Genomic DNA, 12946 nt, shown 5'->3' with positions numbered 1-12946 from the left:
ATTTGAGGTAGCCTGGTTCTTTCAATTTCAACGTTATTTTGCAAGATGATAGCACATCTAATGCCGCTTCCAAAAATACTTGTAAGAATGTGTGATCTCTACAACTTCTGGTATAAAACTGAGCAAAACTTAGTATGGGCTTAGGCTGATATCTTTGGAACCTAGATTTGAGGTAGCCTGGTTCTTTCAATTTCAACGTTAGTTGGTAAGATGATAGCACATCTAATGACGCTTTTAAAAATACTAGAAAGAATGTGTGATCTCTACAACTTCTGGTATAAATCTGAGCAAAACCTAGTATGGACTTAGGCAGATATCTTTCAGACCCAGATTTGAGGTAGCCTGGTTCTTTCAATTTCGACGTTAGTTGGCAAGATGATAGCAAATCTAATGCCGCTTCTAAAAATACTAGTAAGAATGTGTGATCTCTACAACTTCTGGTATAAATCTGAGCAAAACCTAGTATGGGCTTAGGCAGATATCTTTCAGACCCAGATTTGAGGTAGCCCGGTTCTTTCAATTTAAACGTTATTTAGCAAGATGATAGCACATCTAATGCTACTTCTAAAAATACTAGTAAGAATGTGTGATCTCTACAACTTCTGGTATAAAACTGAGCAAAACCTAGTATGGGCTTAGGCAGATATCTTTCAGACCCAGATTTGAGGTAGCCTGGTTCTTTCAATTCCAACGTTAGTTGGCAAGATAATAGCACATCTAATGCCGCTTCTAAAACTACTGGTAAGAATGTGTGATCTCTACAACTTCTGGTATAAATCTGAGCAAAACCTAGTATGGGCTTAGGCTGATAACTTTCAGACCTAGATTTAAGGTAGCCCGGTTCTTTCAATTTCAACATTACTTGGCATGATGATAGCATGTTTTATGGTGCTTCTAAAAATACTAGTAAGAATGTGTGATCTCTACAACTTCTGGTATAAAACTGAGCAAAACCTAGTATGGGCTTAGGCTGATATCTTTGGAACCTAGATTTGAGGTAGCCTGGTTCTTTCAATTTCACCGTTATTTGGCAAGATGATAGCAAATCTAATGCCGCTTCTAAAAATACTAGTAAGAATGTGTGATCTCTACAACTTCTGGTATAAATCTGAGCAAAACCTAGTATGGGCTTAGGCTGATAACTTTCAGACCTAGATTTAAGGTAGCCCGGTTCTTTCAATTTCAACGTTACTTGGCATGATGATAGCATGTTTTATGGTGCTTCTAACAATACTAGTAAGAATGTGTGATCTCCACAAATTCTGGTATAAATCTGAGCAAAACCTAATATGGGCTTAGGCTGATATCTTTGGAACCTAGATTTGAGGTAGCCTGGTTCTTTCAATTTCAACGTTAGTTGGCAACAGGATAGCATGTCTTATGCCGCTTCTAAAACACTAGTAAGAATGTGTGATCTCTACAACTTCTGGTATAAATCTGAGCAAAATCTAGTATGGGCTTAGGCAGATATCTTTCAGACCCAGATTTGAGGTAGCCCGGTTCTTTCAATTTAGACTATATTTAGCAAGATGATAGCACATCTAATGCCGCTTCTAAAAATACTAGTAAGAATGTGTGATCTCTACAACTTCTGGTATAAATCTGAGCAAAACCTAGTATGGGCTTAGGCAGATATCTTTCAGACCTAGATTTAAGGTAGCCCGGTTCTTTCAATTTCAACATTACTTGGCATGATGATAGCATGTTTTATGGTGCTTCTAAAAATACTAGTAAGAATGTGTGATCTCTACAACTTCTGGTATAAAACTGAGCAAAACCTAGTATGGGCTTAGGCTGATATCTTTGGAACCTAGATTTGAGGTAGCCTGGTTCTTTCAATTTCAACGTTATTTGGCAAGATGATAGCAAATCTAATGCCGCTTCTAAAAATACTAGTAAGAATGTGTGACCTCTACAACTTCTGGTATAAATCTGAGCAAAACCTAGTATGGGCTTAGGCAGATATCTTTCAGACCCAGATTTGAGGTAGCCCGGTTCTTTCAATTTCAACGTTATTTAGCAAGATGATAGCACATCTAATGCCACTTCTAAAAATACTAGTAAGAATGTGTGATCTCTACAACTTCTGGTATAAATCTGAGCAAAACCTAGTATGGGCTTAGGCTGATAACATTCAGACCTAGATTTAAGGTAGCCCGGTTCTTTCAATTTCAACGTTACTTTGCACGATGATAGAATGTTTTATGGTGCTTCTAAAAATACTAGTAAGAATGTGTGATCTCTACAACTTCTGGTATAAATCTGAGCAAAATCTAGTATGGGCTTAGGCTGATATCTTTACGACCCAGATTTGAGGTAGCCTGGTTCTTTCAATTTCAACGTTAATTGGCAAGATGATAGCACATCTAATGCCGCTTCTAAAAATACTAGTAAGAATGTGTGATCTCCACAACTTCTGGTATAAATCTGAGCAAAATCTAGTATGGGCTTAGGCAGATATCTTTCAGACCCAGATTTGAGGTAGCCCGGTTCTTTCAATTTAGACTATATTTAGCAAGATGATAGCACATCTAATGCCGCTTCTAAAAATACTAGTAAGAATGTGTGATCTCTACAACTTCTGGTATAAATCTGAGCAAAATCTAGTATGGGCTTAGGCAGATATCTTTCAGACCCAGATTTGAGGTAGCCCGGTTCTTTCAATTTCAACGTTATTTAGCAAGATGATAGCACATCTAATGCCACTTCTAAAAATACTAGTAAGAATGTGTGATCTCTACAACTTCTGGTATAAATCTGAGCAGTATGGGCTTAGGCAGATATCTTTCAGACCCAGATTTGAGGTAGCCTGGTTCTTTCAATTTCAACGTTAGTTGGCAAGATATCATGTCTTATGGCGCTTCTAAAAATACTAGTAAGAATGTGTGATCTCTACAACTTCTGGTATAAATCTGAGCAGAACCTAGTATGGGCTTAGGCAGATATCTTTCAGACCCAGATTTGAGGTAGCCTCGTGCTTTCAATTTCAACGTTAGTTGGTAAGATGATAGCACATCTAATGCCGCTTTTAAAAATACTAGAAAGAATGTGTGATCTCTACAACTTCTGGTATAAATCTGAGCAAAACCTAGTATGGACTTAGGCAGATATCTTTCAGACCCAGATTTGAGGTAGCCTGTTTCTTTCAATTTCGACGTTAGTTGGCAAGATGATAGCAAATCTAATGCCGCTTCTAAAAATACTAGTAAGAATGTGTGATCTCTACAACTTCTTGTATAAATCTGAGCAAAATCTAGTATGGGCTTAGGCAGATATCTTTCAGACCCAGATTTGAGGTAGCCTGGTTCTTTCAATTACAACGTTATTTTGCAAGATGATAGCACATCTAATGCCGCTTCTAAAAATACTAGTAAGAATGTGTGATCTCTACAACTTCTGGTATAAATCTGAGCAAAACCTAGTATGGGCTTAGGCAGATATCTTTCCGACCCAGATTTGATGTAGCCCGGTTCTTTCAATTTCAACGTTATTTAGCAAGATGATAGCACATCTAATGCCGCTTCTAAAAATACTAGTAAGAATGTGTGATCTCTACAACTTCTGGTATAAATCTGAGCAAAACCTAGTATGGGCTTAGGCAGATATCATTCAGCCCCTGATTTGAGGTAGCCTGGTTCTTTCAATTTCAACGTTAGTTGGCAAGATAATAGCACATCTAATGCCGCTTCTAAAGATACTAGTAAGAATGTGTGATCTCTACAACTTCTGGTATAAATCTGAGCAAAACCTAGTATGGGCTTAGGCAGATATCTTTCAGACCCAGATTTGAGGTAGCCTGGTTCTTTCAATTTCAACGTTAGTTGGTAAGATGATAGCACATCTAATGACGCTTTTAAAAATACTAGAAAGAATGTGTGATCTCTACAACTTCTGGTATAAATCTGAGCAAAACCTAGTATGGACTTAGGCAGATATCTTTCAGACCCAGATTTGAGGTAGCCTGGTTCTTTCAATTTCGACGTTAGTTGGCAAGATGATAGCAAATCTAATGCCGCTTCTAAAAATACTAGTAAGAATGTGTGATCTCTACAACTTCTTTTATAAATCTGAGCAAAATCTAGTATGGGCTTAGGCAGATATCTTTCAGACCCAGATTTGAGGTAGCCTGGTTCTTTCAATTTCAACGTTATTTTGCAAGATGATAGCACATCTAATGCCGCTTCCAAAAATACTTGTAAGAATGTGTGATCTCTACAACTTCTGGTATAAAACTGAGCAAAACCTAGTATGGGCTTAGGCTGATATCTTTGGAACCTAGATTTGAGGTAGCCTGGTTCTTTCAATTTCAACGTTATTTGGCAAGATGATAGCAAATCTAATGCCGCTTCTAAAAATACTAGTAAGAATGTGTGATCTCTACAACTTCTGGTATAAATCTGAGCAAAACCTAGTATGGGCTTAGGCAGATATCTTTCAGACCCAGATTTGATGTAGCCCGGTTCTTTCAATTTCAACGTTATTTAGCAAGATGATAGCACATCTAATGCCGCTTTTAAAAATACTAGTAAGAATGTGTGATCTCTACAACTTCTGGTATAAATCTGAGCAAAACCTAGTATGGGCTTAGGCAGATATCTTTCAGACCCAGATTTGAGGTAGCCTGGTTCTTTCAATTTCAACGTTAGTTGGCAAGATAATAGCACATCTAATGCCGCTTCTAAAGATACTAGTAAGAATGTGTGATCTCTACAACTTCTGGTATAAATCTGAGCAAAACCTAGTATGGGCTTAGGCTGATATCTTTGGAACCTAGATTTGAGGTAGCCTGGTTCTTTCAATTTCAACGTTATTTGGCAAGATGATAGCAAATCTAATGCCGCTTCTAAAAATACTAGTAAGAATGTGTGATCTCTACAACTTCTGGTATAAATCTGAGCAAAACCTAGTATGGGCTTAGGCTGATAACTTTTAGACCTAGATTTAAGGCAGCCCGGTTCTTTCAATTTCAACATTACTTGGCATGATGATAGCATGTTTTATGGTGCTTCTAAAAATACTAGTAAGAATGTGTGATCTCTACAACTTCTGGTATAAAACTAAGCAAAACCTTGTATGGGCTTAGGCTGATATCTTTGGAACCTAGATTTGAGGTAGCCTGGTTCTTTCAATTTCACCGTTATTTGGCAAGATGATAGCAAATCTAATGCCGCTTCTAAAAATACTAGTAAGAATGTGTGATCTCTACAACTTCTGGTATAAATCTGAGCAAAACCTAGTATGGGCTTAGGCTGATAACTTTCAGACCTAGATTTAAGGTAGCCCGGTTCTTTCAATTTCAACGTTACTTGGCATGATGATAGCATGTTTTATGTTGCTTCTAAAAATACTAGTAAGAATGTGTGATCTCTACAACTTCTCGTATTAATCTGAGCAAAACCTAGTATGGGCTTAGGCTGATATCTTTGGAACCTAGATTTGAGGTAGCCTGGTTCTTTCAATTTCAACGTTAGTTGGCAACAGGATAGCATGTCTTATGCCGCTTCTAAAACACTAGTAAGAATGTGTGATCTCTACAACTTCTGGTATAAATCTGAGCAAAATCTAGTTTGGGCTTAGGCAGATATCTTTCAGACCCAGATTTGAGGTAGCCCGGTTCTTTCAATTTAGACTATATTTAGCAAGATGATAGCACATCTAATGCCGCTTCTAAAAATACTAGTAAGAATGTGTGATCTCTACAACTTCTGGTATAAATCTGAGCAAAACCTAGTATGGGCTTAGGCAGATATCTTTCAGACCTAGATTTAAGGTAGCCCGGTTCTTTCAATTTCAACATTACTTGGCATGATGATAGCATGTTTTATGGTGCTTCTAAAAATACTAGTAAGAATGTGTGATCTCTACAACTTCTGGTATAAAACTGAGCAAAACCTAGTATGGGCTTAGGCTGATATCTTTGGAACCTAGATTTGAGGTAGCCTGGTTCTTTCAATTTCAACGTTATTTGGCAAGATGATAGCAAATCTAATGCCGCTTCTAAAAATACTAGTAAGAATGTGTGATCTCTACAACTTCTGGTATAAATCTGAGCAAAACCTAGTATGGGCTTAGGCAGATATCTTTCAGACCCAGATTTGAGGTAGCCCTGTTCTTTCAATTTCAACGTTATTTAGCAAGATGATAGCACATCTAATGCCACTTCTAAAAATACTAGTAAGAATGTGTGATCTCTACAACTTCTGGTATAAATCTGAGCAAAACCTAGTATGGGCTTAGGCTGATAACATTCAGACCTAGATTTAAGGTAGCCCGGTTCTTTCAATTTCAACGTTATTTTGCACGATGATAGCATGTTTTATGGTGCTTCTAAAAATACTAGTAAGAATGTGTGATCTCTACCACTTCTGGTATAAATCTGAGCAAAACCTAGTATGGGCTTAGGCTGATATCTTTCAGACCCAGATTTGAGGTAGCCTGGTTCTTTCAATTTCAACGTTAGTTGGCAAGATGATAGCACATCTAATGCCGCTTCTAAAAATACTAGTAAGAATGTGTGATCTCTACAACTTCTGGTATAAATCTGAGCAAAATCTAGTATGGGCTTAGGCAGATATCTTTCAGACCCAGATTTGAGGTAGCCCGGTTCTTTCAATTTAGACTATATTTAGCAAGATGATAGCACATCTAATGCCGCTTCTAAAAATACTAGTAAGAATGTGTGATCTCTACAACTTCTGGTATAAATCTGAGCAAAACCTAGTATGGGCTTAGGCAGATATCTTTCCGACCCAGATTTGAGGTAGCCTGGTTCTTTCAATTTCAACGTTAGTTGGCAAGATGATAGCACATCTAATGCCGCTTCTAAAAATACTAGTATGAATGTGTGATCTCTATAACTTCTGGTATAAATCTGAGCAAAACCTAGTATGGGCTTAGGCAGATATCTTTCCGACCCAGATTTGAGGTAGCCTGGTTCTTTCAATTTCAACGTTAGTTGGCAAGATGATAGCACATCTAATGCCGCTTCTAAAAATACTAGTAAGAATGTGTGATCTCTACAACTTCTGGTATAAATCTGAACAATACCTAGTATGGGCTTAGGCAGATATCTTTCCGACCCAGATTTGAGGTAGCCTGGTTCTTTCAATTTCAACGTTAGTTGGCAAGATGATAGCACATCTAATGCCGCTTCTAAAAATACTAGTAAGAATGTGTGATCTCTACAACTTCTGGTATAAATCTGAGCAAAACCTAGTATGGGCTTAGGCAGATATCTTTCCGACCCAGATTTGAGGTAGCCTGGTTCTTTCAATTTCAACGTTAGTTGGCAAGACGATAGCACATCTGATGCCGCTTCTAATAATTTTAGTATGTTAGTGTGATCTCGATAATTTCACACTAATAATTCATTTGTGAAGTTAGCAGCCTAAATACATTTCTTTAAATTTTAAGTTTATTTGGTCTCTGTTGGGTCAGATTTGATAGATTTATTATTTGTGTTATTTATGTAGTACTTATTTTTGTTAAGAAACATCGTTTTCGTTAATTATTTTCAATTTTTATCAAGACGATTTAATTTGGTCGGGTTATCATGGTCAGCTAACTTTGGGCTGCTAACTTCACACCGGTTTGGAGTGTTAATACTTAGTCTAAATCGGAACGGTACCTTAAGAGAGACCCCACACTAGCGTGGCAAACACAACAAAAATGATAATGTCCTACTATGTATTCTCACAAAATTATTTGCGCGCCAGAAAAAGGCTAATATATCCCTACAAAGAAATTTTCCTGCCCATTATTATCCTCTAACAATCCAAGTTCCAAATAAATAATGAGATGACAGGCCTCCTATTATCAGCGAAAAACTTCCACCTTGGATGTTCATAGGCGTATTAAACGGCCTTTTGTAAATGCAAATGCAAATGCAAAATAATGCAAATGTTTTATTTTCGGAAATAAAATATACAGTATTACATTTATGCTGGCCCCCACACTAGGCATAGCCTGTGGTGGACATAACCATAACCATCGATATAGGAAAAAGTTAGCATTAACAGTTAAACCCGCTTAATACGATCACGTTTAATACGATTTCCCGCGTATTACGCTATTTTATGCTAATCCTTTCAACTTGCTTTCACGATTAATACGCCTAATTTAAATCAGAATAAGCCTCCTTGTCAAAAACTCGCTGGCAAAAGCTAGTTTTGATACATATCTATATCTATCTATCTATTTATCTATACATCTATCTATCTAATCTATACGTCTATCTATCTATCTACACATCTTATAAAATAAAACTCCCTGCCGCTTGTCTGTCTGTATGTTTGTTCGCGATAAACTTAAAAACTACTGAACGGATTTATTTGCGGTTTTCACCTATCATTAGAGTGATTCTTGAGGAAGGTTTAGGTATATAATTTGTTAAGGTTTAAGGGCGGGTCGCTAGTTATTTACAAATAGTATTACATCTTGATCACGTTTCCACCACTTTATAGAATTAAGTAAGATTTTAGTCTGCTATATTTTTCGTTGCATCGCGTTAAAAATGGCAACCATTTCCTTTACTGAATAGTTTAATTTATGAGGGTTTGAGTGGGTAATATTTTACGCTGGTTAGCGCTGAGCCTTGACCCATTTTAAGAAAACTTTTATTTCATTCGAAGGATGTTATTTATAGAATAACTCATTAATAATGAAATACTTATAAGTAAAACACGCTAAAGTAGATTTTAAACTTTAAAGGTTGCCTTTAATAGTAGTTTATGCAACAGTGATATAATAAGGGTTCTTAAAATTCAAGGGTCGAAGTTACAAAACGAGACGTAGTCGAGTTTTGTAAAAAAAGACCCGAGAATTTTAAGAACCAATTATGAGCTGTTGCATACATTACTTTTTCTATGACAGCTGCAGCAAAAAAAAAAAAAAAAGACCCTTGAATTTTAAGAACCAATTATGAGCTGTTGCATACATTACTTTTTCTATGACAGCTGCAGCAAAAAAAAAAAAAAAAAAAAAAAAAAATTATTAAAAAAAAGTTATTATTAAAAAAAAAGAGTTATTATTAAAAAAAAAGAGTTATTATTTAAAAAAAATTGAGTTATTATTTAAAAAAAAAAGGAGTTATTATTGTAAATGAAAACATACCTCTTTCAATCAAGATGATCGGAACTTGTATCTTTAAAAAAAATAAAGCAGTTGTATTATACTCATAAGATGACTGCTAGCAGTCATCTTATGAGCCTATAGACAAAGCATTCAAATGACATTGCTTTAGATATCACTGTCAGTCATTTAATTGACACATTTAAGTGCTGGAGTAGAAAAAGTTTAAAATCTACTTTAGCGTGTTTTAAGCGGGAAAGCGCAGTGATTTAGATTTAGATTTAGATGAACTCATGTAAAATGGCGTATAGTGATTGGTACAGTCAGCAGCAATAGTTGCTAAGCGGGCGGGTTGTTCAAAATGATCTTGACGCGACTTTATTGTTAAGAGAGCGCGTCAAGGTAATTTTGAACACCTCGCCCGCTTTGCAACTATTGCTGCTGACTGTACCTCCTCGGACTGACGCGGAAATGTTTCAAAAATTACAGACGGTTTTTTTTTTAATTTGAGTCGTCGATTAGAACACAGTTTTAACAACCATTCCCTTCCCTCTCTCACACAAATCTAGAGAATTCCATTTAAATTTGATTAAAATACTTGAAATTGTGTTGCACAAACGAATTCTGTACTGTCAGTAATAATGAAAGGCTCCGAGTTCAGTATTTAAGGCTCCGTCGAGTAATAGTCCAACGGACCGGAAATTCCAGCCGTTTATATTGTTCATAAAATGTCAGCGTACAAACGAATACATAATAAAGACTGACAATGTTATTTTATTGTTGTTTCTTCCCCCACACGTAAAAACCTTATGCAACTATTATGGTAGCCATATGATACTGCTATTATAGATAAACTTATTTAATAATGTATCATATTAATAACCTTTTTCTATATACATATATATTCTGGCGGAGATGGCGGGACGACTTGAACGCATTTTATCTGGATTGGCGGCAGGGTGCAAGCGACAGGGTTGAGTGGAGGAAAGGAGGGGAGGCTTGCCCAGCAGTGGGAGTAGTGGGACACTAAACCAGGCTAACAAAAAAATATATATATATGTCGGAGCGAGACACCAGAAAGACGTATTGCAGCATTACAGTTCATAGTTAGACGCCTGTATAAAGTCGATTAGCAATGTTTGGCTACGTATTATTTGCTTGTAACGAAATAATAAAGTTGCGTAGTGAATAACGCCACCATCTATTGGCGTATTGTTAAACTAAGATGACAGGTAGAAGGCTTTGGAACGTCAAGAGGTGTATCTTGAGTGAACGTAGGCACGAGTGGGCATTTTTGTCGTTATGTTGGTAGACTGGTCAGGCAGGTTTACCAACTTGAATTGGAGGCGGGAGCAGTTGGCTCCGCTGCTGGAACTGGCTACCTTCTTCTTGATCGGACTGCGCTAGAGATCGGACGTTAGCCAAGCTCGTGCCTAATTCGCTACGTTCCTGAAGGCTTATACCTGAAGGATTATTCTGAAAGCTTATAGATTCTGACGTTCTTTAACCGTTTAGCTAAGTGTTTATTTCCAAGTGTTATTTTGACTTCTTATGTGCCATTAGAAGCTTACTTTTGTAAAATAAAGATTTGAACGATTTCAAGTGATCTTTTTATTTTAAATCAAATCATTTTGGAATAGTGATTGGTCGTTTTGATTATTTAGCACTGAAATATAGTAGGCACTAGTATGGTTAACAAGTCTGAATGTTTATTTCATGCGTTGGTAGCATACCTACTATTTTGGCTGTGAAGTAATACATCGAGGTACCATGCCCACCACCCGCTATCAATAGCCCCACACAATTAGCCCTCTCCCTCTTCGACATATATATTATATTCTGACGCAATATACTCAATTCATACCTAACTCTTTTTTTAATGTGTTTTGCATTGTCTTTTTATAAAAAAGAACTGCTGAGGAGTGGATTGCAATGTGAAACAGATTTATTCAAAGGAAAAATATTATAAGCTACTATTAAAACATTAATATAATGTTGTATATTTGACCTTTATACGTTAAAGGTCAAATATACAACATTGCAAACAATTTGGCAAACAATTTGTTGCAACGTCCGTAAGAATACAGGCAGTTTTATAGGATTTAATTAGTGATTAACATCGTAACGCTACGTAGTAAGATATCTGAGAAAGTTAAAACACAATTCACGGTGTTAAGCATTTAATGGACAATACGTTGATAAAATATGCAATTGCGTTCTCCCAAATGCTTCAACTAAAACAAACGAACCATAAATTATAAAGACCAGTCTTTACTTCTAACTGGTCTCTGACGGTCGTAAAATAAGAATGAAACTGCAATATTCGGCATTAACAATAAACGTCCTCTTTGATATGCACGGCCATAATTGTTTTACTTATTCACGAATATTCCATTTACACAAGCGAGTTGCGGATATTTTTGGACTATTGTCACGCTGAAGTTGTATTTCAATATACAAATAATTTTCTCTTACATTTTTCATTGTGAAATTTAATTCATCAATGTTTATCAAGCTTAATAGTTGATTAAAACATTTCAATAAGAAAAGGGCAATTTACTTAATAGAGATATACTTAAAATAATGAAAAAATGACTCAATATCAAATCTTATTTTACGATTTCCCAAAAAGTTGAGATTTTGTGTTAAGTGAGTTTCATTCTAAAAAGGTGCGAAAGGTAGAATGCAAATTATCAAGGAAATTGTCAGTGAAGTCTCTCATTTCCGTGGCTACCATTTTGCACCGGCAATGCACCAACTTTACTGCAGTATAAAATGTCAACTAAAACTAAAATAAACTCAGAACCTCAAAAGTTAATTTCGTTCCGACGAAAACTTCGTTGGATAAAAATCGAACTTTAAATTAAAGTGGAAAATTGAAAAACTACTCGCCTCAAGCTACCTAGCAGATGTTTCTTTATAACCGAATGGCTGTGGAATATAATAAAGGTTTTTTTACGACTAAACTAAAAGTTACTAGTTGTTTTTAGCGACTAAAGTCGAAAGTTGAAAAAAAAATACTCAATACAATGCATGTACCTATGTACATAACGAATAGAACTGCCTTGAAGTAGCACTTGGCAAGGAAACATAGCTTAGTCTTAGTCTGACTAGAGCAATCATATTTCTATTTGATTTTTGAGAGTAGCGTCTAAAAACCGACATAAAAAAGAAAATCGACCTTGGGAGCTTTAATTTAGAATAGAATTTGGATCATTTCTGACCCGATATCGCGTCCGTAGGACTATATAGCAGAGCACCGCGACAGTATTTAGCCCGCGAGAATATCTACTCCTCCCTCTCTAATTAACACCGTTAGAAAAAGAAGGGTAGTCTATCTAGCAGGTAAGATACCGTCACGGTGTTCCTATGGTGCGTTTGAAACTGTTAAATTACTTAACTACTTACCACAGATCGAACCAGGAGCTCGACGGTGAACCACACGTTGCACACCAGCTCTATATAGAAGAAAGCAACATGCGGCTGCCCGTGATTCAGCCAAGGCTGACTCTCCACCATCGCCGTCTCCAAAGAGCGGTTATCCACTGGCAAGACCAACGCCACTCGCAGGTCGGGGTGGGTCTTGAGGCAGAAGCAGAGGACTGACACGCAGATGAAGAAGACTGATAGGGCGGATATCACCTGGAACAACAGAAGATATAGTGATTTAAAATTATTCCAAACGGGTTATTTGAATAATTTCTAAATTTCGATCCGTTTCGAGGATCATCAACCGGTGCAACGTCCACAGCGAGTGATTGATGTGACTGCGTGCCTTTGTGTCCATATAATGGCTGGTTTTAGTGTCGCACTGACCGTCGGTGCGGACCCGTCACCTTAAAGGATGACTCACGTTAGACCGGACCGTGTTCGGGCC

The 12946-nt window shown here is 36.7% G+C and overlaps 1 protein-coding gene across 1 annotated transcript in view; it reads right to left on the bottom strand.

The window, feature by feature from the left end:
* Positions 1-12946, bottom strand: part of LOC134653943 (potassium voltage-gated channel protein Shaw-like) — a 272060-nt gene that overhangs the window by 163631 nt on the left and 95483 nt on the right. Inside the window, exon 5 of the mRNA XM_063509313.1 lies at positions 12478-12711. Coding sequence (XP_063365383.1) covers positions 12478-12711 — 234 coding nt within the window. The remainder of the gene's footprint in view (positions 1-12477; positions 12712-12946) is intronic.

The sequence above is a fragment of the Cydia amplana genome, chromosome 14, assembly GCF_948474715.1.
Source record: "Cydia amplana chromosome 14, ilCydAmpl1.1, whole genome shotgun sequence".
In the NCBI taxonomy this organism is placed as follows: domain Eukaryota; kingdom Metazoa; phylum Arthropoda; class Insecta; order Lepidoptera; family Tortricidae; genus Cydia; species Cydia amplana.
Note: the sequence above shows the minus strand (reverse complement) of the source record. Positions and strands in the feature narration are given on the sequence as shown.